Genomic DNA, 24,186 nt, shown 5'->3' with positions numbered 1-24,186 from the left:
GGGGATTTTTACGTCAGCAGGCAGATACAACTAGTTACAGCAGAAATATGTTCATGCAAGCCCATTTTATGTATTTAATCAGTTTAATTTGTCTTAATTCTTCTGATATCTAAAGCCCATAGCCTCTCTTTGTTAACAATCAACAAGTGAGATAGGCCCAGCCCCTTCCATCTAAATGCTAATATGTTTTCCACCCTCTATAGAAACAAGCCAGGTCAGGAACTGCAGCACACAGACAGTTCCCAAAAAAACTTTGACCCTTTTATGAGATTCAGTAATGGGGACAGGTAAACACACAACACACTATCTGGAACTGCTTATGGTGGTTACATGAAATGATAATGCAAGTGAAACATAATTATTAGGTGAAAAGCACACATTTTCCATTCCTAGGCTCAAAATTACCTAAATACATAGAGGCTGAAGAAAACATTTAAACCAGTTACTCAAAGAATATGCTTTCTGAAAAGTGTGCAGGATAGTATTTGTTTTGTCACCCATCTCGTTACTTTTCCTTTTGTCATTTGTTTGTTACGGTACTTGAAAATGCATCCTTCTTAATTTAACATATTTTTATAGGGCGTGAAAATGGATCTCCAGAGACATGGCACATAACCATTGAGATCTGTGGAACATCAGCTCTAAAAGAACAAATGACACAGTACCAGGGGTCATTTTTCACCTAGATCCAGAGATCATACCCACGGGAATCCCTCTGGTTAAACAAAGGGGAGCAAATGGGTTGGAAGCTACTAAAGTAATCCTATAACATTTCAACAGGAATCCACACATAGCATCACAGTAATAATAATAATAATAATAATAATAATAATAATAGTCATAATTTGCTGTTGTTATTATTACTTTACATGTCCATTTGGAACACATGTAAAATAGGGCACCTGCTGTCAGTGTGTCTCAGTTTAGATAAAGGAAAATTGAATTAGTATTATCATTATAAACTGAGATTCTTTAAGTGTTCAAGACCAGACTTTACACTGTTTTAGGCAGTATGTAATCCTTTTGGAGCGGTGTCCTTATTCTACAGCTACCAAACTCTTACACCTTTATCATAAATCATAAAGGATATGGTACACACAGCAGGCCTCCCACTGCTGCACAGTCAAGGTGCCCAGCATGGCTAAACAAGGATATTACCATAACTATCCAGTCTGAATAATAATATTCCATACAAATAATCTGACTGATAACTAAAAACCATTCAGCCAATTGTTATGAATCATTGTTACCGGTGGAACGCGATATTTATCATTAAGAGCAGTATCCACAAATATTGTTAACATAATGAAACTTTTACCTCCACACTTGTATTACATGTGCATTAGTCTATAATCCAAAGAAGTTTACAGTTAATATCAGTTCAGTTTCCGAACCATCCATTCCAGAAGTTACCAAACTCATTATTTTACATCCATCATTCATTTGAAGTATCAGGCCAGATGCCCTATAGCTCAAAAATATGTAAAACAAAACATATAGGGGAAATCACATGGGTTGATAGGTATGTAAGAAGTCTACATGGGCTAAATTGATTGTTCACATCATCACACATTCCTATATGCTTATACGCTTGTTCTTAAAAATTTCCTGCCGTTAAACCAGTGAAACCAGCCCCAATTTGTAAAACAGGTGGTAGCCTACACCAAATAAAAGAATGTTCCTGAATGTCCCTGAAACAGCCTTTTCTTTCCTTTTCTTAACTTCTGGGTCTGACTTAATCTTCCCAGCCAGGTTTCGCTTTGGTTTTGCAAAGTAATTGTCATTCCTTTAAAAAAAGAAAATCAGGCTTTGCAGGAAAGCATTTGTTTTTGTTTTGGAGTGACAGCCGGTGAAAAGCTTAAGTGCGTTGAGGGGAAGACCTGCTATTAGGAAAGCTATATTATCACTATTAACGCCATCTGCAACTGATACTCGCCCTTAATCTCGCCAGAGCTCTGCTGAACTGACACCGGAGACTCCCTCTACCCCTCTGCCTCCCCTTTGTGGAAACAGCTGTACCCCCGCCTTGCGATGTGATTTGGACACGCACTATTCCAAACCACTTGACCAGAACACAGAGTGGCCGCTGTGGCGGGAGGGGAAGAAAAGAAAATCTAATGCGGACAATACCACGCTCGTAATATTCTTCTTTCAAAGTCATACCGCGTTGAGTGCAGTGCGAGGCCCTGTCTGGATGCCTGCGACCCACAAACTGCCTTTGAACAGACCGTTTTCCATTAGGAGTCTAAAAGGTAGTCAGATCCAATCATTTCCTGGTCTTTTTTTTTTTCTCTCTCCTGCCGAGCAGACAGTGCTGGCCATCTTTTGGGTTTTGTCCGTAATAGTGTAGGCTTTGAAACTCAAACCGGTTCACACTTGGAGCAATGCTCTTCTCAAGAAAGAGAAGTGGAGACGAGGCCTGGCCAGAAGCGGTAGGGGGTCTGAGGAGTATCACTGCCTTGGCTTTAGAAACCAAACCACATTTGCACTGGAATAGCTCTTGAGTGTGATCATCCTTTCTGTTTATTTAAAGTGCTTTAGCACTGCATATCGATTCAAATGCTGTAGGGTACCCTGTAGGATCTAGCAGGTGAATGCAAGTTTTTAGGCAGACTGGAGGGTATTAAGAGCAATAAAACAGACCTTAGACAATGTATAGGATCTGAGGTATCAGGAAAAGCTCTATTCTCCAAATACCAGCCATAAAAAATCTACAACACACAAAACAATACTAAGACAACTCCTAACAACTTCCTGTCAATGCTCTTGATATATTTAGAAGGCTGCACAGTAATACTGATACTTGCCTAGTATTCATCATTAGTGAAGTTGCATGTCATGCAGCCACACTGGCTATATGAATGTCATCAACACCTAGTTTCAGTAGTCCAGGAACACATATTATAGACAAATACCCAACAACGAAGCGGCCAAAACTGGGCCTGCAGAGAGACGCCAACCAGCACCCGTGTGGTTGGCTCCAGTAAAGGTGTTTCACCTACCAGCTTTGGTGCAAGTCAATGGTAACAATACAGTAAAAATACAAAGTCAAATCATTTTTCCCACAAAACATTTTTTGATGCTTTTTCTTCTCCCCACATGCCGATTTGTTAAGCTATTTTGGTATTTGGACAAGACATAGTTTGTGGATAAATCAGGTGCAGTTTGCTTCACTGCCAAGTCACTGGATCTCACGCACTTAGTGAATGACTAATTTGATTCGATGGAACTTCATGCCCATATATGGGTCCCCATTCTCCCTTACTGCGCTTACAATATGGTGGCACCCAAAAACTCTACTTCTACAGTGTCAAAATGCTTTTCACAAGCCCTTGGAAAGGAAATGGGTCCTAACTAATTTCCCGGGAAACATCCCTGGGTGTGAAAACACACTACTGTATTTGTAAACGTAACTGTTTTGATTTCTTAATGGCTTTATTCTTAACTAGGTTCCACTGACTTTAAATCACATATTATAAATTGGGGGGGTGTATTCCTGCCTTTAGCTTAATGTATGCTGGGATAGGCTCCAGCCCCCCTGCAACCCTGTTCAGGATAAGCGGGTTAAGATAATGGATGGATGGATGGATGGGCTTTTAGACATTTCCAGTCAAACTCAAATTTCCAGTACCTTCACACCACTTGAAATTGTTTATATGTGTGTGTGTGTGTGTGTGTGTGTGCGTGTGTTTGCGGTTCTAAAATGTGATGCATTCTATATTTGGATTCACAGTGAAGAATATTATCAACCGAAAGGGTTGGGGGATCGATTCACAAAACTGAACAGACTCTTTGGGTACTGAGCCAGACGCACTCAGGCTATTTTTCAAATCAGCCTCTGTAATGGAAAACGCTGAAGTACAATAATAGCACTTGGCAAGCAGCTGGCAATTCAAAGCCCACACAATGTATTGTAAGACTTCAGTTTTCAGAGGTAGCTCGCCTCCCTTATGAAGCAATTATTTAGTAGGACTCCATTTAAAAATGCAGGGACCATTAGGGAAGGGGACAGGACAGCAGAGAACATGTCACAGCAGGTTTTATTGCATGGGAAAACCTATCAATTGTGGCACACTCTGCGCCAATTTAATTGTCTGAAACAGTCAATGTTCCAACTGACCAATTCGGAAATAAAATATCAAAGAAACAAAATGGCTGCTGAAATCATGGACAAGCCAACCCCTGTTGACTGGGAGGCCATGAGGGAGCTCTGTGAAAGAAACCACCAAATGATAAAAGATGAAAAAACTTAAATTCTCTACTGTGCACTTTCAGTGAATATAGAATATGTATAGTCATGCATGGCTGACTATCCACAGAATGCTGTCTGGATGAGTTGACTTTCCCTTCATTTAGTTTTTTGCATTAATTCAAGCATAGCTGGACGGATATTTATAAAACCTGTATACATGTGCACACCAGCACAATATTTTGAATAGATATTATACAGATATTATACAGCCAGTAATTAATATGTACAGAAACTTGATGGTGTATCTGCTGCCTCTTTGATCCATCCAATAGGCCAAATATGTACTATATTATGAAGTAATTCAGATGCATTTCAAACAAATGGTTTATATTAATGTATAAGCTCTTCTAAAATATAGCAAAATTTGTCAAATATCCAGCCATATTTGATCAAATGTATGATACAATCAAATCATCAGAACGCCTTAATAGTTTGAGAAAAGGCACACCGCTTGAATAGCTAAAGTCTTGCTGTTTGCTAACCACCTGGTTCACTGGTTCAGCTCCCAAAGACATCCAAGGTTGAGGGTTAGGTCTTTCTTCATGCCCCAGGTTAGGGAGGCTAGATGGAAACTTGTTTGAAAGTGCCCTCCCTACGGAACCAAGCCACAGGTCATATTTCAGGTCATGACAGAGGAATTCAGGAATAATGAGAATAAGTGGAAAAAATGTGCATACCCAAGGGGTGTCAGTATGTACTTTCCGACACTAATTAAGGGCCCGTTTCTCTTTGGGAAATTGCTGACAGCATGGGAGATCTTAAGTGCTTTTGTCACTGAAATTCTAAATGCAGTTGACTCGATTATCTACAACTCCACTGTCGACTTGGATAGAGATACCACCCTGGACTTATGTAGAATGTCTCTTTGTCCCTTTCTAGCCCTCTGTATACACTGCCATGCTGGGTAAGGATGCTGGATCAGAGCTAAGAAAACTGAAACAATGATCAATGACCACTGACATTTACTCTGTATTTCTGCTCTGTGTGAAGACAGCTAACGTCACCTATTCAATAACACAACTGAAAAGAGAACAATAATTGGGGTGACACTGGTTGCGCCCTGTTCTCACCTGGAACCCCATTTTATAATGCTTTTGTTGTTGAGGCCATCGAAGGGCAACTGAAGCGCCTTTTGATATAATGCTAGTGACCAGTAGACAGCAGAGCCAACAGAGGGACAGAGGTGGGTCACAGCCTCCCTGGTCCAGGAGGCCTGGTCAGCCATCATCAAACAACAACAGCCCTCCTTCATTTCAATGGCCTATTTGATGTTATTTATAGTGATGTAGATGCTTGGTCAAGACCTAGGATTGATGCATAATTGCTCGCCTCTTAATGATTCTGCACTATGGAGTGTTCTTGCGGCTGCTTGTACAAACTGCAGGCTGATGTTGTCAGCAAATATGAATGGCCTAGGGTCAAACAATTTTTGTCTGGTTCAGCTAAGAGTGCATTTCTATGAGGGTAAACCCAAAGTTCAAAGCACTTGGAGTCTTATTTCAACACTGTAAGAGTCAGTGGTTACAGGGTGCTAGGATGAGTGGTTTCTTCCTCAGCGCCGTCAGCTAAGTCCCATGTACTCTGTTTCTCTGTTAATTGACTGACAATGCTGAAGCAAGCTCAAGGGAAAACTTGTCCTGTAATTTATGGGATTTTTTTCCATTTTTAAAGCAAGAGGACATTTAAGATGGTTCTGGCAAGCTTCCTGAAACTTTAACCTGGCAGCTCACAGCTTTTCAAAGCAAATGTTTATGTTTCTGGGGCGATAATCTCTAGGATCGCTGGGATCTGCCATCTTTGATTGTCTCCCGAAGGGCCATCACAAAAAGGAACAGTGGAAAAGTGTACGGAAACTTAGCTATCTGTGAATGTCTGACTACATCAATCAAGGATACAACAAAAATAATTCAATTACAGGATGTCAAATATCCCTGGCTTACATTCCACGTATTTCTGCCTACAGATATATGGAGCCCAGACAAAGGTGAAACTGCAATAGCATTAAACCTACATTACTTCAAAACAACTTTAAAAAAAGAAGATTTCTCATTTCAGGTAATTATACATACTGTGAATTATATACACCATTTACATTTTTAAGGCAAAGACTGCATTAAATGCATTCTACCTTTGCTAGCTTAATGCTGAAGTTTTTTTTCTAGAAAAATGTTCAGCAGTGGTAAGGTGTAAAGCAAGTGTCTGGGCAGAGGTTTGTGGGACGTGCTCTGCAGGGCTTGTGAGCAGTGAAAGATGCCGTACAGATCAGGTACGTCTTCTCCGAGTGAAGCCATTGAACTGGCTTTCACTGCTGCCATAGCACTCGGCGGTCTGGACCCGTTGATCCTCAGGAACCGATCTGAGGCGTTAACAGCATGACTTTTAATCCACCACCACCCCCCCCCCCCCCTCCTCCATACCCTTCATCCTGTGCAATAGGCTGGGGTACCCCTTTCACGCTAGGCGGCTAGGCATTTGCATAGCAACAAGTGAGAGAGGGCATTGGAAGTAGGCAGCATGGGTTAAAGGCAGCAGAAAGAGACCTATAGCTTTACAGACATGGAGGAGCGCTGCCTATTGTGATGTCAGACCCGCTTGCTGCGTTGAGGGGCCTGCTCAGAGGCTAGGCCAGACAAAGGAGGGAGAAATCCTCCGCGATAAATCAAACTCACGCTGGGAGAACTGACGTATGCACTTAAAAGATGACAAATCCCTGAAAACGGACGTAAAAAAGTACAATGAAATAATCTCTTGTGTGACCAAGGATGTCCAGTAGTGATGAAATCGCTGGAATTTCCTCTGCTGGTTTCCATTTCTGCCTTACTTATGCACCGCATAGTTTAGCGCTGTTTTATAATTAATCATTCGAATTGTGCGAGCTAGTGTCCATCTGGCACCGTGACACACTTACAGAGGAGTGGGCCCAGCATGAACAGCAACATCCATTCAATTAAATTTGCTCTGAAATGTGGAATCTAATGGGTTTTGGAATGGCTGTCACATCCATCCGTTCCACAGCCCTGCTCCCTTGAGCGGGAATGCAGGCCAACGCAAGGGTTTCCTGACTGTTGTGCTCTCCATTCAAAGATCAAATCTCCTTCCCTCTTTGTCTGTGTGTCTGTCTCATGGTGTAGCACCTGCCCTATCCCCGATGTACCCAAATCCAGTCGTTTCACAGCCAGGAAAACACAGAAGCAGCTGAAGGTGCAACAGTGGGAATAGTAAGGTTGGAAGAGCAGATTTAAACTGCACAGGTGCAGTGTTGTAGCATGTTCCACGTCAAGCTTTCAGCAGTTTAGCTTGAGGACTGTCAGTGCACATTACAATAATCTAGGTCTCTTTCCGAGCTGAAATATGACAGACATTCCTTGTGAATATGACGGTCCATGTCTGCAGTAATGTCTGCATTATGTACAAAAAAAAAAGAATGAATCCAAAAACAGACGCATGGTGGACTGCCCTAGTGACAGACCACAGATTGTATCATGAGCAAAATGTGTTGGTGTCGGGGAGGGGGGACATATGTTAAATATCAATGAAGTGAAGTACAGTTGTCAGATTTATGAATGCAATTTTTTTGTCAGGCAGTCCAATGAAGCGGCCATTTGTCTGACCCTTTCTTCTGAGCGCTAACATCTGTTGTCTCTTGCGTGATGTGTCATACAGCCTGGATGCTTCACAGTGACTACACCTCCCTCCAAGGAGGCTGGCGTAAGACAGTGGTGTATCCAAAACCTCTGCTTAGCAAAACCAAGTAATGGATTTAAAACAGATATAGATTGGGCATTTGTAATGACATGTTAGCACACACAGAAGACCCTACTGCTTCCTGCTCACAACTGACTTTACATTTCCCAGGATATCTTTTATTACCATAGCTAAAATACATGGACATTTAAATGTGATTTGCTTGGGAAATTGCTGTAGGATTCTCTGGAAGACCTCGACGGTACAGTGCGGTCTGATATTATCATACAGTATCAAGAGATAATTCCCACATAATTTGTTAGGTCTGTCAAATCTCTGGAGCACACCACTGTCCCAAGAACATGCTTGCTTCAGTAATCAGCCACACAGTCCACTGAAATGGGACATTCAAACGTGATTGGAATAAAGATTATATTTCCCATTTGCACATTTAATGAAACACTACAACTTATTTCCAACATGACAGACACTTGTTAGCAGATGAGGCAAAACAATAGAAAGAAAAAAGAAGGATGCACATTAGTAATGTAAAGGTCCTGGCCCAGAAAAATTCATTAAAAATTCATGCAAATTCCATATGCTTTAAATGTGTTTACCGGAGACCTTCAGAGGGATAAACAATTGAAATCCGAAAGGTTTAGACAAAATTAACCTCATATAATCAGGTTTCCTTAGAAAAAATGGCACACTGCTTAGTTACTCAGGGAACACAAGGGGAAACGAAAGCTTTTTGACTGATTTTGTGTCAGGCAGTTGGATAAATGTAATTGCACATGATTTAAAAAAGTGTATCTTCTGGTAGACTATTAAGGAGATATTGGTTAACAATAAATTCCAGGGTTTCTGTGCAATTAACTGCATGTCTCCTAATGAGAGAGGCATTTAAGAGTTTGGCACTTAAGTTTGACATTCCACAAAATCAGGGTACTCCAAGATAAGCATCTTGGCCTTGTTAATAGAACATCAACAGGCTGTAGGAATTGCTGTTATAGAAAATGTGTCAAAATGAATTTTTATTATTATTAATAATAATAATAATAAATGTTATTAAAGTAACAAGCATTTGATCATGACCAGAAAAGTTCAAGTCACCATTTATGTGCTAGGGGGAAACGGTTAAATTCACAATACACAAACATGAATCAAACGTAGACCAATTTACTTTCTAATTACCTTCAGAAAATGCAGCAACTGACACAGAAATGCCAAGGAAAGGAATCATATGAAAAACATAGAATGCAAATGACAATCATTTAAAAAACTGCTCATACAGTATATATATTCATCAAAAACAGTGGAGATTATATTTAAGCAGCTATGGATAAACCAAAGCACGCATTCTTTCACATATTTGCTTCATTTCATTGTTCAATCATTTTGTTAAAAGCAACAATTAGGTTAATTCACCAAAATCTATCCCAGGGCTACATTTTTGTCTCCAGACTTCCGTTCTAGACAGGTATTTAGTCACTACTGTCTAATGACCATCTTAACCAATTTAGCTCCTTCCCTTATTCAGCTAGTTTTACTGGTGTAGAGTTGGAAAATTGTTTCCTTGCTGCCCCCCATAAATTATGCTGAATAGCTCTGAAATGTGACATTTGACATGTTAAAGATAATGAATGGAATTGCTGTTTTCCCCTCAAACTGTCAAAATATTTTCAGTTTTTACGGTTTATAAATTATTTAAAAAAAGAAAAGGGCCCTGACCAAAAGTTTGGAAACCCTTTTGGATTATTCTTTTACTTTTTAAAAAGATTATTACTGAGTCCCAGACCCAGGTTATTTACTCGTTAGGGCTTCAATGAGTCAGGTGAGTATAGTTTCAGGGCTGAAGTTTTTATTCTGAAGTAAATCCATGCCCTCTAAAGTATCCAACTGCAGTTGCTGTTCTGTCTGGTGTTAACAACCATGGGTTTATCTAAACAATTGTCCAAGGATTTCAGAATGGAATGGTTCATTTCCAACACAAAAGAGAAGGCTACAAAAACTCTCTCAATGTTTCAAACATACCTATTTCCACTGTCAGAAATATTATTAGAAAATGGAAGGTCAATGGAACAGTTAAAGTCTAGGAAGACCAAGAAAGATTTCAGATAGAATGGCCTGAGACCTGGTGAGAAATGCTCAAAAGAACCCACACATCAATGCAAAATAGCTGTAAAAAAGAGTAGCAAATACAGGTCTAGCTGTTCACAGGACAACAATACAACATACTTTAAACAGCAAAGACCAACACGAGTTGCCAGAAAGGACAACCTCAACACAAAATTAAGTGTCTGAAGGATGCAAAAGAAAACAATGAGAAGCCTGAAGCCTTTTGGAACAATGTGATTTGGACTGACAAAACCAAAATAGAACTTTCTGGCCACCACAAAAGAAGGTATGTTTGGTGAAAAAAGGGAGAAGCCTTTGTAGAGAAGAACACAATGCCAACTGTGAAGCATGGAGGTGGATCTATTATGCATTGGGGCACAGGAAATACTGTTTGAGTGGAAGGAAGAATGGTTTCCGCCAAATATCAAGAAATTCTAGAGGCTAATGTTAAAAGGTCAGTCCAGTCATTGAAGTTGAAGAGAGACTGGGTATTCCATTAAGACAATAATCCAAAGCATACCTCATAATCAACTAGGAAGTACCGCCAGGAAAGATGGATGAAGGTTTTGGAATGGCCACAGTCCCCAGACTGAAAATAATATCTCAAACATGCCATACATGCAAGGAGGCCGAAGAATATTTCTGAGCTGGCGGTGTTCTGGCAGGAAGAATGGGGAAAAATTCCAAAAGCGAGAATTGAAAGACTCTTCGCAGGCTATAGGAAACATTTGCAAGCTGTTATAGTTGCCCGAGGAGGAGTTAGAAAGTACTAACTGACAAGGTTTTATTATTTTGAAACGAAAAAAGTAATCAAGCTTTAAAATTTGAAGAAATGTGTCTTGTTTAATTTTAATTTTAAGAGGTCAGGTTTGCTTCTCTTCACTTGGATATTAATTGTAAAAGGCTTTTTGACCAAGGGTGGGCAATTATTTTCACACCACTGTAAAGGCTGCAGCCCAAGTAAACACAGGCATCATTAACAGACTATAAATGTAGCTTTTTTTCCAAACCTCTTAAAATGTTATGCCAGAGTGTGTATGCCCAGTCTAAAAAGGAAACCTAATCGAGGTTGCTGGGTGGCTCATTCTGTCAAGGCACCGCTCCAGGGCATGGATGGGCTCCAGTCTGGTACCAATCCGGACCTTGCCTAGGCTGACTGTGGCCGCCTCTTCAGCTTCACATTAAAGGTCTTCCTGCGACTCATGTCTGTGTGAGCCTGACCTGCAAACTGTGGTGCGGTGAGCGGCGGCAGCTGACATCACAGGCTTGAAAGGAGAACGCATGCCTGCCTGTGCTCTTGGGAACTGATAGTGTAGGCCGCTGCCATGAGCACCGATAAAAAGAGACCAAATTGTGGAGAAAATGGAGGGAAAACATGAAAAAGGATCTGAAGGAGGCCCAGGCACAGATGATTATGAAGCAGACAGACCAGTTGCTTTCCACAAGTGGAATATTAAGGGAGCCTAATCCCACAATGGCTGGTTTCGCTCTCTTTATTTGCGAGCTAAGCCAACCAGAGGTGGCTTTAAGCCCCCCACCCCACACTCTTTGTGATAACTCTGGAATCCTATGAAACGGCATCAGAATGCGCACGAAGGGAGACCAGGTGGCAGCAGAACAAAACACTCCAGTGACACGTCTTGAGGGAGTTCCTTTCTTGTGCAAACCGCTGCTCAGAATCGGCGTGAGGGGACGGTTTATTAAAGAGCTGGAAGGTTGGCACTGCCAGTTGAAACAGTGACAAAGTTAATCCTGCGACTGTCGCCTTTCATCACGGTAACATTGATCAGGACGGCACGGCTGGGACCCGTCCCTTTCCAGGTGACTTTAATGCATTAAACGCAGGACACTCGATATCTGCAGCATACATTATGCATGATGCCGGTTCACATTTGAGGCGGAAGGAAGTCCTTCTAATAAGACGACCGAGGAGACACAGACTCTTTGCAAGTGACTAATTAAAACACTAATTGATAGAAATCACTCACAACTGCTCATTTTCTGTCCTTTTTTCCCTCTACATCACAGCTGTGACTAACGGCACAGTCCTGGTCGGGTAATTTTAAACTGAGGACTCCTCGGATTCAGCGCTAATGAGCTGAGTGCAGAGATATATCTAAGGGGGTCTGCTTGTAAGAGCCATAATTCAAAATGGGAATCCACATATTTCCATTTCTCCCGCTCTGAGAATACTGCCAGTGGGTGTTGCCATGACAGCTAATGTGGATAAATGTGAACTGTTCAGCAACGGATTTATCCAAAACTAAAAATCTAAAATTTTAAGCATTAGCTTGCCATTTACAAAATCTGTCTGTTCATAAGCGTTTTCTTTTTTCTGATAAATCACACCACTAGAAAGAATATTTTCAGTAAAATTAGCATTAAAGTAAAAGCCTTTGAACAAGATGCTGCATTTCATTTTAGACTGTCAGCTAAGGGGTAGGGAGGATATTGGAGAACAGGCTATGTACAGAACATAAATCAAAAGAGTTGGGCTTTAGATAAGAGTCAAATTGGGACTGTTCTTTCACAGTGAATTAGCAAGTTAAAACCAGTTCATTTTTATCACTGTCATTTTCCATTTTCTCTTGCTCTTCCACTTCTAAACTTGAGCCTCAGGCACAAAGAATAACTGCCCACATTTCTCTATTAGAACAGAAACCAAAAAGAAGCCACACTGGGGTTTCAGGGTGTTTTACATCATCTATGTTGTCGAACAAAATGAGAAGCAGTTTAACCAAGTAGGTATAACCAAGCTTTACAACAGGAAACAGGGACAGGAAGTCAATCTTCATTAAAAAATTAATTACTCAAAAGAAGCAAATTATTTGAATATGACTGTAAAAAATAAATAAACAGTTGTTGCTATAATGCACATTACACATGGGGCACACAAAATTTCCACATTAACTTTTGCAGCAATGCAAGTGGATTCTTGATTCACAAAACCAATAGCTATCTCTTATTTTAATTTGCTGACAGCATTCGCACTGCTGTCTGAACCAAAAGCTACTGTCTGACCAAGCAGTAAATACTCGAAAAGAGCTAATGATGGGATGGAAATAGGTCAGGAGCATCACTAAGATGTAATACAGCCCTGCAGTGGTATGACTTAAATCTGGCTTAGTAGCCAGTCAGCTAGCTAATTATAAGTAGCTTGCTAACAAAGACAAAGTGAATCTCAACAGCTAATGTCTTTTCTTGCCTTTTGCATTTGAATATGCCTATACACGTAAAGAAGCATTTGCACAACTAGGTGACACACATGTGTGATCACCTAAGAACTAATAAAGTGTGCAAACATAGAAGGCTTTTTAAAGCTTGTTATAAAGCTTTTTATAACTCTGGCAACAACTGCTAAAGTCATATCAGATGTAAATGTTAGGACAGATCAAAGATTAATTCAAATGAAATGCAAGGGAAACAATAAACTTACAGTTTCTTGGTTCCTGTCTCAAACTTGAAGAGTTTTGATTATGGTTTTCCTGCTATATTCCAACCACAGGACACAATTGTCTGTGATTCATTTATATTCATATGCATTTAAAAGTACTTGGCACTTAAGATCAAATCCTAAAAACCAAACCACACTTTTCCAACAAGCTCTGTATGCTGAAAGCTCCAGTTATAATGTTGTAATAATTCACTGCAAAATAGATTTAAATTCAATAACGCTCAGCCAAAGAAAATACAAATAAATAACATCATTTAATTATGTCTTATTTTCTGACTCTTGGGCTCTCTGTGAATATTGATGAAAAATAATGGAATATTTGAGAAACCTGATTGCATTCTAACTCCTACAGAAAAGTGTTAGCCGTCTGAATGTTGAATCCCAAATGCAGTTCTATTTTACGACAGAAAAAGTTTAGATGTAATGTTTATGGAGATCAGTTGCTCCTCATCCCCATGTCACTCAGTTCACCGGTGTGGTGAAATAAATGCTTATTGACAAAATGCTAAGAGACATTCAAATTGGAAGTCTTTGGAGACATAAAATGAAACTTTGTACTTCACAAAAAGAAAGTGGTGGAGAGGATATTTTAGGAATTGCCAGGAGAGGGGAAAAAACTGCAGACTCAGAGAAACAAAACTAGCCAACACCTGCTCAACATTCTCTGAAACATAACGTTAATTCAGGACCTGAATCTGGGAGGGCAGGGCAGGACTGTATTGTTATTGTTCTCAAGAGGGACAAAGATGGCAGCAAAAATATTTTAGTTTTAGCAGTGCCGGTCTCCAGTGCAGGAACAGGATCCATTGAGCCGTAAATCTACACGACAGACTTTCTTCATGTTCTGGAGAGATAGTGAAGAGGGCAGAGAGTGGGATCACCACAGCTGATCAGAAAACAAAACACTAAATTATTGTCACTATACTTGTAAATCCAATTGTACACATTCACAGCAATGGACCAGCTCATACACAGCACAAAATGGGATCAAAAGTATGAGAGCCCTACAATGAAACACAATCTTTTCTGCTGGAGTGTCAAAAGTCAGAGGTCCTTAGCTCCTTCAAAGTTGCACTTTTAAATGAGTGTAAATCAGTTTAATGTTGTTCACAAGCTCAGTTCTATTAGGATCTTATCAAAACTGCTTTGCTAATGAAGATTTTCTTCTATTCCCTCCCCATTTTAGTCTATGTCTCTTGAGAAATTAGATCTAACTAGGTTTGAACATCATCAATCAGAAAGACTGCAATCCATTTTCCCCGGAACTTTTTAAAACTAAGAATCCCTCTCAGCAATGAGGTAAAATGAATAACATAATGTATGTATATATCTATATATATGTGTAATTCAAGGGTCTTTTTTATTGTTTATGTGATACGGCACACATTGACCTATCTGGAAAAACATTGTCTGAATGTAAGTTAATTTGTTCGGCAACAGGTAAATAAATGCATTTTTGAGCTAAATATACTGCAATTATTACTGCTGAAAAATAATATACCATTCCTAGCAGAGACACTGGCTAACATTTGTCACCATAGACATGTCATATATATATTTAAAAGAAAATTGGGATATGTGGCAACAGTAGTCAAATGGACATTTTTTTAAATATCCTACAGCATTGGGACAGCAATCTTCAAGCGTTCCCTTGTTCAATTTCAGACCATTTCATCCATTCATTCCTAAAATTGCTTTAGAAATGTAAAGTAAAATTAAAACTTTAAATACTACAACAATTATCAGGGCGTGTCTAGGCCCTATTGATAAGAATTATGATGTGTGAAAGTCAACCGTTTTAGTTGATATGAAAAAAGTTAGAAGGAAATAAAACACCTTGAATAAGTCACAGGATGCCACTGAGGTCACAAAACAAGAAATATCCTTCAGAAAGTAAACACAGGAAAAAAAGTTATAATGAGATCATGATTTCTGTAGGTTTGATTATTAGTTAACAAAGTAAGTTTTATAGTTGCATCAAGTTGCAGCAATATATTTTATGAAATTAATCCATCATACAATTATTCAAGTATGAGATTCAAATGGTTTACATTTGCAGTTGATTTGCAACAAAGTAAAATGCTGGGAAGGTGTTGGGTTTGTGACAGCAAGGTAATACAGCCTGTTTCAAACACTCAAGGATTGATTTTTATTTTCATAAAGAGCACAAACAGGGTGTTTCAAGCACACTTACCTACTCGCCTCTTCCATAATACATTATTGCCATATACAAATCAGTATAATGGCCATTTACAATATTATTTTACCAGAAAATGTTTTTTACTGTCAAGCTGGATTTGCAGTGTGCCGAACTAACTCTCCAGATCTGTAAGTCCTTGTGTGAATTAATCGACCATGCCATATCTGGTCTTTTCATTAGTATTAGATATCAACAATGTGTGGTCATGCTACTTAAAAACATGTACACTAGTAGACCAAGAGTTATTTCATAAATTGAGGTTAGTAAACTTTAGTCTATAAAGATCACCCAAGCATAGTCCCACAGGTTGTACATTACAAATATGACCCTAGACCCAAACATTTAATACAATATTAATGCAAATACAGCAGTTACATGGCCCAAATAATCCAGACCAAGAACAGATTTATTGACACATTTGTGATATCTGAGAACAAGTCTGAAATACTATACAATTATTATCGCTGTGTCCACCCATACGAAAAAAAAACTGTAAAGGACGAAGCTTTGGGCTTTTACGCTTTGAACCTGAGTATTGAACTCATGAGAAATGAAAGAGCAAATGTGTCACTCTAAGTTTAAAGAATTACATTTTAGGGTGAGTAGGGGAAAACAGCTTTCATATGAAGCCAAATGAGGACCAATACATTTTCAAACTGGGCCTTGAGAGAAATGTATCTTCAAAAAAAACAATAAAAAAAACCAACAAAAAAGAAAAACAGGCGAGCTGATCTGCATGGACTTACTGTGGAAAGCCTCATAAGCCTCTTTGGCGAGTGATTTAGCAGGCCGAGCACGAGGGTAGTGTTATTCCATATGTCTGTTTTAGAGTCAGACATCTATAAGCCTCCACTGCTGCACCATCACCTCCAGTCATAAAACCATTACAGCCAACGGGAATTCAAACAATGTTTACTTAGCTTCCCTCAAAAGCAGCCTCAACTGAGCTCAAAATTCACTCTTATGACACTCTAGGAGATCACTCAACACTCTGACTAAAAATACGTGTACGAATAAGTAACTGCTACAGTCACAGTCATGTGCAGACAAAGCATAACTTATGACTGAGCAAGTGGGTACCGTTGCAGAAGGAAAAAAACAGGCCTAGAGTAAGGGTTTCGTCTAAGCTATATTTGAACATCACAAATTTAAGAGTCGAGGATCCAAGGCTATTTTTGACTTCTTGGACACACCTAACATTGTTCACCACTAATCCCCCATTTACTTGATCACAAACTACAATAATTATAACTAAAAAACATGAAACCTGTCATTTGATGTCTTCACCGAAATATGCCGCCACATACCTCGAAGAGTACTAAGGTTGTACTTAAGTGTATTCATGAATGATTATTGTGTGAAATTTACAGAAAAATCAAATTCATATGGACCTTATATAAACTGAGAAATAAGTAGACAAAATGAGAGCTGTGGCATATCTTGAAAACTGCCATGGATTTCTCAAAATGTGCAAAAAATAATAATTTTATGGATTTTTCAACAAAATTTTCTATAGCCTGAACATATCAATATATGCCATTTGAGGTCACTGCTCTGGTTCTCTCATCATCATCACCTTTCAATTGCCATCGGTGACAGTCTTGAAGGCCCCAAATCAACCAGTTCTATTGGGTGCAAGGCTATGATGAGCAAGCAACACCATTTGCGGGATAAGCAAACAAACAGCACCTTAGCTGAGAAAAACACCACCAACTGTTTTAAAACAACACAGCCCTTATTTTCACACCTGTTTTGCTGCAATTCACAACAGGTTCCTGTCAGGCTTCAAAGTGTAGTCCCCTGAATATACTTATTTATACTTATGTCAGCATTGACAAAGCCCTCCAAATGTCATTGCTGTGGTACTAAAAACTAAGCACAATGACAAGCAGTACGGCTTCGAAAACATTGACTGATCAAGACTTATAAAATCAATACGCAAATTGTGCATACCAGATACATTTTAATTATCTACTTACAGTGTTCCAGAATTAAATTATTTAAACATATTTCAAGTATATTCAGAAAGGTATATACAGTATGTCAGGATAGGTTTGATATTGTTTTAACAACATAATATATGAACGTGAGTCAATTTTGAATATACTTAACTTCATTTTAGAAAGCCGAGGCGTGTGTTTTAAAGGCTGACTTCAGTTGTTAAAACTTTTATTGGTATAAATGACTATTAGAACTGCATGTATTACATTTAGTATACTCGTAATATAAGGTTTTGTATTCTCTATACATGAAGTATTTTAATATCCACCCTAATACAAGGGCAATTAATGTGCATCATTTTATAGATTTGACTGGAAAATGTTGTGGACACACACCTATATGTTTGTGTGTGTGTATATATGTGTGTGTGTGTGTGTGTGTGTGTGTTGTGTGTGTGTGTGTGTGTGTGTGTGTGTGTGTGTGTGTGTACTGGCTACAAAATCAGATACATTAAATCATTAACAGCTTGTGAATACCATTATAAAGCAGAAAACTGTAAGCTACGGGTCAATACATTGTGTATTGCATGAAAAGGACATTCACATTTACTTTTACAGAAGCTAAAACAACCTATGCTACCCTCTGTTTCATTTTAATTTGTCCTCTTGATGCAGTAACTTTTTTTGCATTACTTTTAAACAAGTTGCAATTTAATGGCTCACTGAAATGAATAAACTTTTAGACATATGTTGGTACTGACACAACTAAATGCCTAAATGCGCGTTCAATGAAAATACGTTTAGTAGGTCAGCAAATGCGCCAATCAGTAAAAATGCATTTAATGTCTGTAGAAGTAGGCACGATATCAGGCAGTACACCACCACGTAATCGCATTGTAGCCTACATTAGATTTATATCTAATGCAGATAAAAAATGGCATAGCCTATTCAAGGTTTTAGGCTCAATTATATACTACTACATACTGATCTATAAAGAAGACTTTTACTCGCGAGTAACGCGCAAACGTTTTTAATTGTCCAAAATACGCACGCTGCCTGATATTGCACTGAAAGACACTTATCCTTACTGTAGCATAACAGCGTAGCCGAGACCAATGGAAAAATGCATCCTGTTGACACTGAATTGTATTATATATTATAAGGGCAAAACAGCAGTGTATCAGTACGGTTTTCCAGATGCTTTTGAAACAGAGCTTTTCAGTCCACCTAGTTGAACGCTGTTATGTTATAAGATTCTCAGGTAATCGTTATATTTCTCGCTAAATAGCTCTACATCAAGTCATTATGTTCAATAAAGCAGACTGTAGGTTACTCATCCAACATAACGTCACCGCGTGCGCTCCAATTCAATCCGCACCTCGATTTGATGAATTACGGAGTTAAGTGTGTTTATGCATCAGTCCACTCATACACTGTTAAGAAAGAACGCAGGCTGAGATGTAGCTTAAGTTATTACTCAGAGTTTAAATATTAGTCAATATGTACCATACAAATAGCGATAACATTGATGCAACTTACTTGGCATTTTGAGAGCTCCATATCACTGATTCCAGAGATTTCGCTGCTGGTAACGCAGATCTGCACATGGCTGTTAAAATCCAGAGGTAATACTTCCAATAGCACCCGTTGCCTGCCATTCTTGTTGTAGGTTTGCAGAAAATCAACAATCAACTTGATCATTCAAAGCAATGGATGTGGTGTAAATCCCGCTAGATTTGTGACCCAAAACTGCAGTAACGTCGCATGAAGAAGAGTTTTCGCTCCAATCTCCCCAGTGGCAAGGGTCAATCAACAATAAAAACAAATCTTTAAAAAGTCTTGTTTATTGCACACTCCCCTTGTTGTATGCGCGTCCTTGTTCAAGCGCAATTCAAACTGAAAAGAAGCTGGTATACGAATAGGCAGATATGTCTATATAATATATTCTGAATGGCTTTTAAGCAAATACCGTCTGCTAATATCAACGGATACAAATGTTTTTGCTTTTCTCAATAAATAAAGTTCAATAAGTTGCCAGCTCTCTTGGCTCACAGTGAAGCGGTTAGATTGCGATTTGGAGACCGGTAGCGTGTGCGCTCCTTATTCAGGAGCACGGTTGCTTGTGCTGGAGTATGTTCTGTTGATTATCGATGTTTTCTTTGCAGTATATCATACAAAATTGGTTTCCTTTCCGTGGTTTACAGGTGATCATTTACTTGTTTAACAGAAATATTATGAGTTGTCTCGGAGTCTTCGACTATATTAGTAAACACAAATCCATTCTGTTGCAATGATGAGACCTAACTTTTTGAAGGCAAAAAATGTTTTTTATGTCTGTCTAAAGTGCTCCATCAGAACATTTCTCCGCCGTATTAAGCGCGACGAATCCTGAGTCTTTTATTGGCTCCTAGGTTCTGTAATCGTTATCCTTCCAGATTCCCGTGCACCAAAACGCCAATTGCTTGAATTTCCTCAAAACATGGTCCTCTGTAGTGTCGTGTGCATTACAGGTGAAATTAGTCTTTACTGTACTGCGTATTCCAAAATGCGTGCTGTTCTGGATTCATTCACTGAAGAGGGATCGGTATCTTGTTCTGCTTCACGTGTAAATCATACAAAGAACATAAAAAAGTAGTATCCAACACTCATTTGAATGGTGTTCGCATTCAAGAGCTATGACTCTAGTTACAGCAAAGCGCCCTTGCATGAGACTCTGAAACTACGCCCCTCCTCGGGCAAACTGCTAGTGTAATCTGATGCTCAGGCAAGCGAAGGACAGCCCCGTACTCCCAACCAATCATAGCAAACTTTGAGGGTCCTCATCCAGTCATTATTGATATCTGTGGTAAACGTTTCGCAGCGCCTCACTAATCCAAGAAGTATATGTATCTTAATATGAATGTTTAGATTTAATCTCAACAACAAAAAAATGAAATAAAAATAATAATAATAATAATAATAATAATAAACTGCGGTTAGGCTAATATATGCATTTTCTCCCATTACATTGTCAGATAATGGTTAAACAAGACACTACTCTTTACCATTATCATGTCAAAAATCATGTTTTTTTATTTGTACTGTCATTCAGTTAGATGCCAACAGTCCCATGAACAGACATAATACATCAGTTTTACTGAGTACTGCCCTGCACAAGACCAATGAGCAAAAAAATGTTCGTATGTTATATATCGTACAATAAAACCTACATTTAGCGTCCAAATCACCAGACACGAATGTGTCTATAATATTAAACGTAATCCAAAACAACAACAGAAAACGGCGAATGTTTTGAAAGTTATCCTTTTTCTGTATTTTCTGTACTGTAAAGGCAATGAATGTGATGTTGTGACGTATTCGATTTAATTAGACTTAGCATTGGTATGCAGATATGGAATTCATTTACAGGGGAATAGCCTCTGTACTAATTTGGATCATTCGTAAATTCAACAATTATTTTTAAGAGTAGTCAATGTCGCCCTCTACCGAAGACATGCGTCAGAAAGATGCAAAGTCAGTCTTTGATAACTGTTGCAGTTCAATGCCACAAACAAGGAAGTCTGTACTTTTTTGTCATAGGTTTACATGGACATTTTTTGCTTTTGGCGCTGCATAAATTATACAGGCCTACGATTATACTAATTATACGAATTTTCTTTTAATAGTGATTATTGCCCATTTTTCTGTGTAAGAATTTTGGCAAAATAGTGAATCATCCCCATTTATTTATTTGTATCATAAACTAAAAATCCAATTACAATTATATGTTTAATGTTTCTCCACAAGACGGCAAAGTAAGCCTAGTATCTAAACGTGTAGTAAAAAGGATTTAACTGTCACATGCAAATAGCTTCTTCTGCTTGTGAAACGCGGTCAGAAATTGTAGTGTTTTTTTCTTTCTTTTTTTTAATGCAGTGCGCTTGATAATAATCTCCCGATCTCGATGCTATTTGAAGTAAATAACTCAGAAATGAAACATTTGTACATGCGTATCATCCAAAAGAGGAAAGCAATTTAGAGATTGTTAAATACCCAAAGAACATTTTCTGTGTAAATTTAGAATTAAATAACGAATAATGTTTTATTGTTTGATATGAGACTAAACCACTGCATGTTCAAGGTTCTATTCTATTATAAACCACTTCCATTCTATTTTATTTATCCACCTATACTATAAATGACTCATGAATAGCTCTTGCAAAATTTCCTTATGTGATATTATATCATGTAATCACGATCCATATTATAAAAGATAATATAATATACATTTCTTATGAGGGACTTTTTTGTTCACGAGTACAGATGATGTGTGTTTATTATTTAGCCCCTCTGTACATTTCCATGTGTGTTGATTACACTGTAGAATATATTGGATGGAAGGCATTAATAACAGTCCTTTAATTGCCATATTGAATATGGCTTGCATATTCTGACATTTTTCTTGCTTCAAAGTACGAAGTGTGAATCAAAATGTCAGGACCGGCTGTCTGTTTTATATGAACTCTCTCAGTACTCTCCACTAACCAAGCCGTCATACTCCATTTAGATAACAGGGGTTGACTGACAGACAGCTGGTGTCCTGTCATCAGGTATGTGTGTGCATCTGTATGTACCAAAATTAAGCGTCAGCATGAACCAATGTCTTTACACTCGGGTCAGATATTTCCTTCAGTTCATGTGTCCCACTGCTTCTCCTTTTTGTCAAAACATTTATCTACAAGGTTGGCTTATCCCACCGTAAAAGTGCTTATACCTTACTTGCAGTAGATTTCCCCGAGCTCTTCTTATCATTGCATTTCGGGAGTCACATTGGAGTCATCTTTGTAAAGTCAAAGGGATATGTGACCTTTTCATATAGCTGCAGTATCAGCCCATGTCTCTAAAAATAGCAGATTGCTTGTGCCTTATGAGTTAGATCAGTGACCTAGTTACAGCACAGATGTTCTGTATCACTACTTTATATAAGGTTGTTTGTTGTTGCTTTCTTACACAATGCATAAATAAAGGTGTTGCCAAAATTTTCTTGCAGTGCCATGTGCGAAATGTATCGATACTGCCTCACCCAGCTTGCGTATCCATTGAGAGAGGAATACAAGAGACCTGATTTGAGGCACTGCTGACAGTGAATGGCACGCCTCGACCTGTCGCCCTATACTTTTTGATCTGTATCATCCACTGGAAACCAGGGGTTGCCCCAAACGGCAGGTGCTTGCTTCTGTGAGGGCACCAGGGAGCTACGGCGAACATATAACTCAGATAACATGCGTCGACTGGCCTATCGCAGTAGGGCTGTATGCGGTTGCCAAGGCAACCCAGACAGGACTTACCTGGGGGCCGCCTCTGCCTGACCAGTGGCTGTGGGGCAAGCGTGCCAGCAGGCAAAAAAAAGGGGAGGGGGTACTGTCTCCATGGGGTGGAGAGTGCATTTGCAGTCAGCTGATTGGTTTCACAGCTGTGCTGAATGCTGTTGACAAACAGGAGGCCAACCCTCTCGAGATTTCTGACGGGGGAATGCAGACACTCTAAATAGTGTGTTGGAGTAAAGTCGCCTGTCTTGCATTCCTAAATTGGGGAAAAGGCTTATTTAATGGATAGAGCAAACAAACGAAAGGGATAAAAACAGGAGAGTGAGATCCAAACTTCATAGTGTTTTAACCAACCCACTGTTTTATCAACTGTAACTTTATTTGGGGCTAAAGTTTCACATATTTTGGGAAGATGTGCAGTTCCAAAAGAAGCAGAACTATATTGAAAGCTATGACTATGTTATGGTTTACATTTTTGAGATGTTTTCCTGAGTAATAGTGCATGTATTAGGTATGTAAAAAAAACATGATAAGGCAAACTAAAACAAGCAAATAGTAAATGTTGCCCCCACCAATGATGCAGTGTCACCACCTAGTATGAATACAGTCAGGCTAAGCTTTTAATGGATAAACAGTAGATGAACGTGTTGTTTGGTAAAATTGCATTGAAGGATAGGTATAGATGTATCACTGCATATGTTCACTGGTTTGGTGCTTTCATATTTTTTTAGCAAAGAATAAGAAATCCTGTCTGGTTTGCTGGTACTTCAGTGTATATGTCAGTGTAGGTCATAGTAGAGACAAAGGAAATAAGGCTACAACTGCATTCATGAAAGCTGCTGTCCTGAAATGAAGTAGTTAAGCATTCAAATCTTGAAAGGAACTCCCACACGTTGGTAAATTACCCAGACAGTGTGATGTTGCCACAAAGCAAGTGCTTAGGGTAGTGCATCAAACTTGCTTTCATGTGGAGGTCTGCAGTGCATTCTGTGACGGCTATGAGATTTGATTACATTAGATGTTCTCGGTCCTGATGGGCTGTTGTACTGCAGCTCTGAAAGGGAATACTAACCCTGCAAGATGGTGTCTCCTTTAACTACAGTGAACCATGCCCACCTACAAATTGGGTTTGTGGATGTAATGTCAGCCATGTTCTCCCCAGAATTGATCACTCCATCTTAGCTGGATGATACTTACCACACAAACAACATATTACTCATCATGATTGTGTT

The 24,186-nt window shown here is 39.0% G+C and overlaps 1 protein-coding gene across 1 annotated transcript in view; it reads right to left on the bottom strand.

Moving 5' to 3' along the window:
• efnb1 (ephrin-B1) overlaps positions 1–20,343 on the bottom strand; it is an 80,603-nt gene extending 60,260 nt beyond the window's left edge. Inside the window, exon 1 of the mRNA XM_061250529.1 lies at positions 19,188–20,343. Within this exon, the coding sequence (XP_061106513.1) occupies positions 19,188–19,306 (119 nt within the window). The 5' untranslated portion in view covers positions 19,307–20,343. The remainder of the gene's footprint in view (positions 1–19,187) is intronic.
• Between the last annotated feature and the right edge of the window lie 3,843 nt (positions 20,344–24,186).

This window comes from Conger conger, chromosome 7 (assembly GCF_963514075.1).
Source record: "Conger conger chromosome 7, fConCon1.1, whole genome shotgun sequence".
NCBI classification, from domain to species: Eukaryota; Metazoa; Chordata; class Actinopteri; order Anguilliformes; family Congridae; genus Conger; species Conger conger.
The sequence above is the reverse complement of the archived record's forward strand: the minus strand, read 5'-3'. Positions and strand labels throughout refer to the sequence as shown.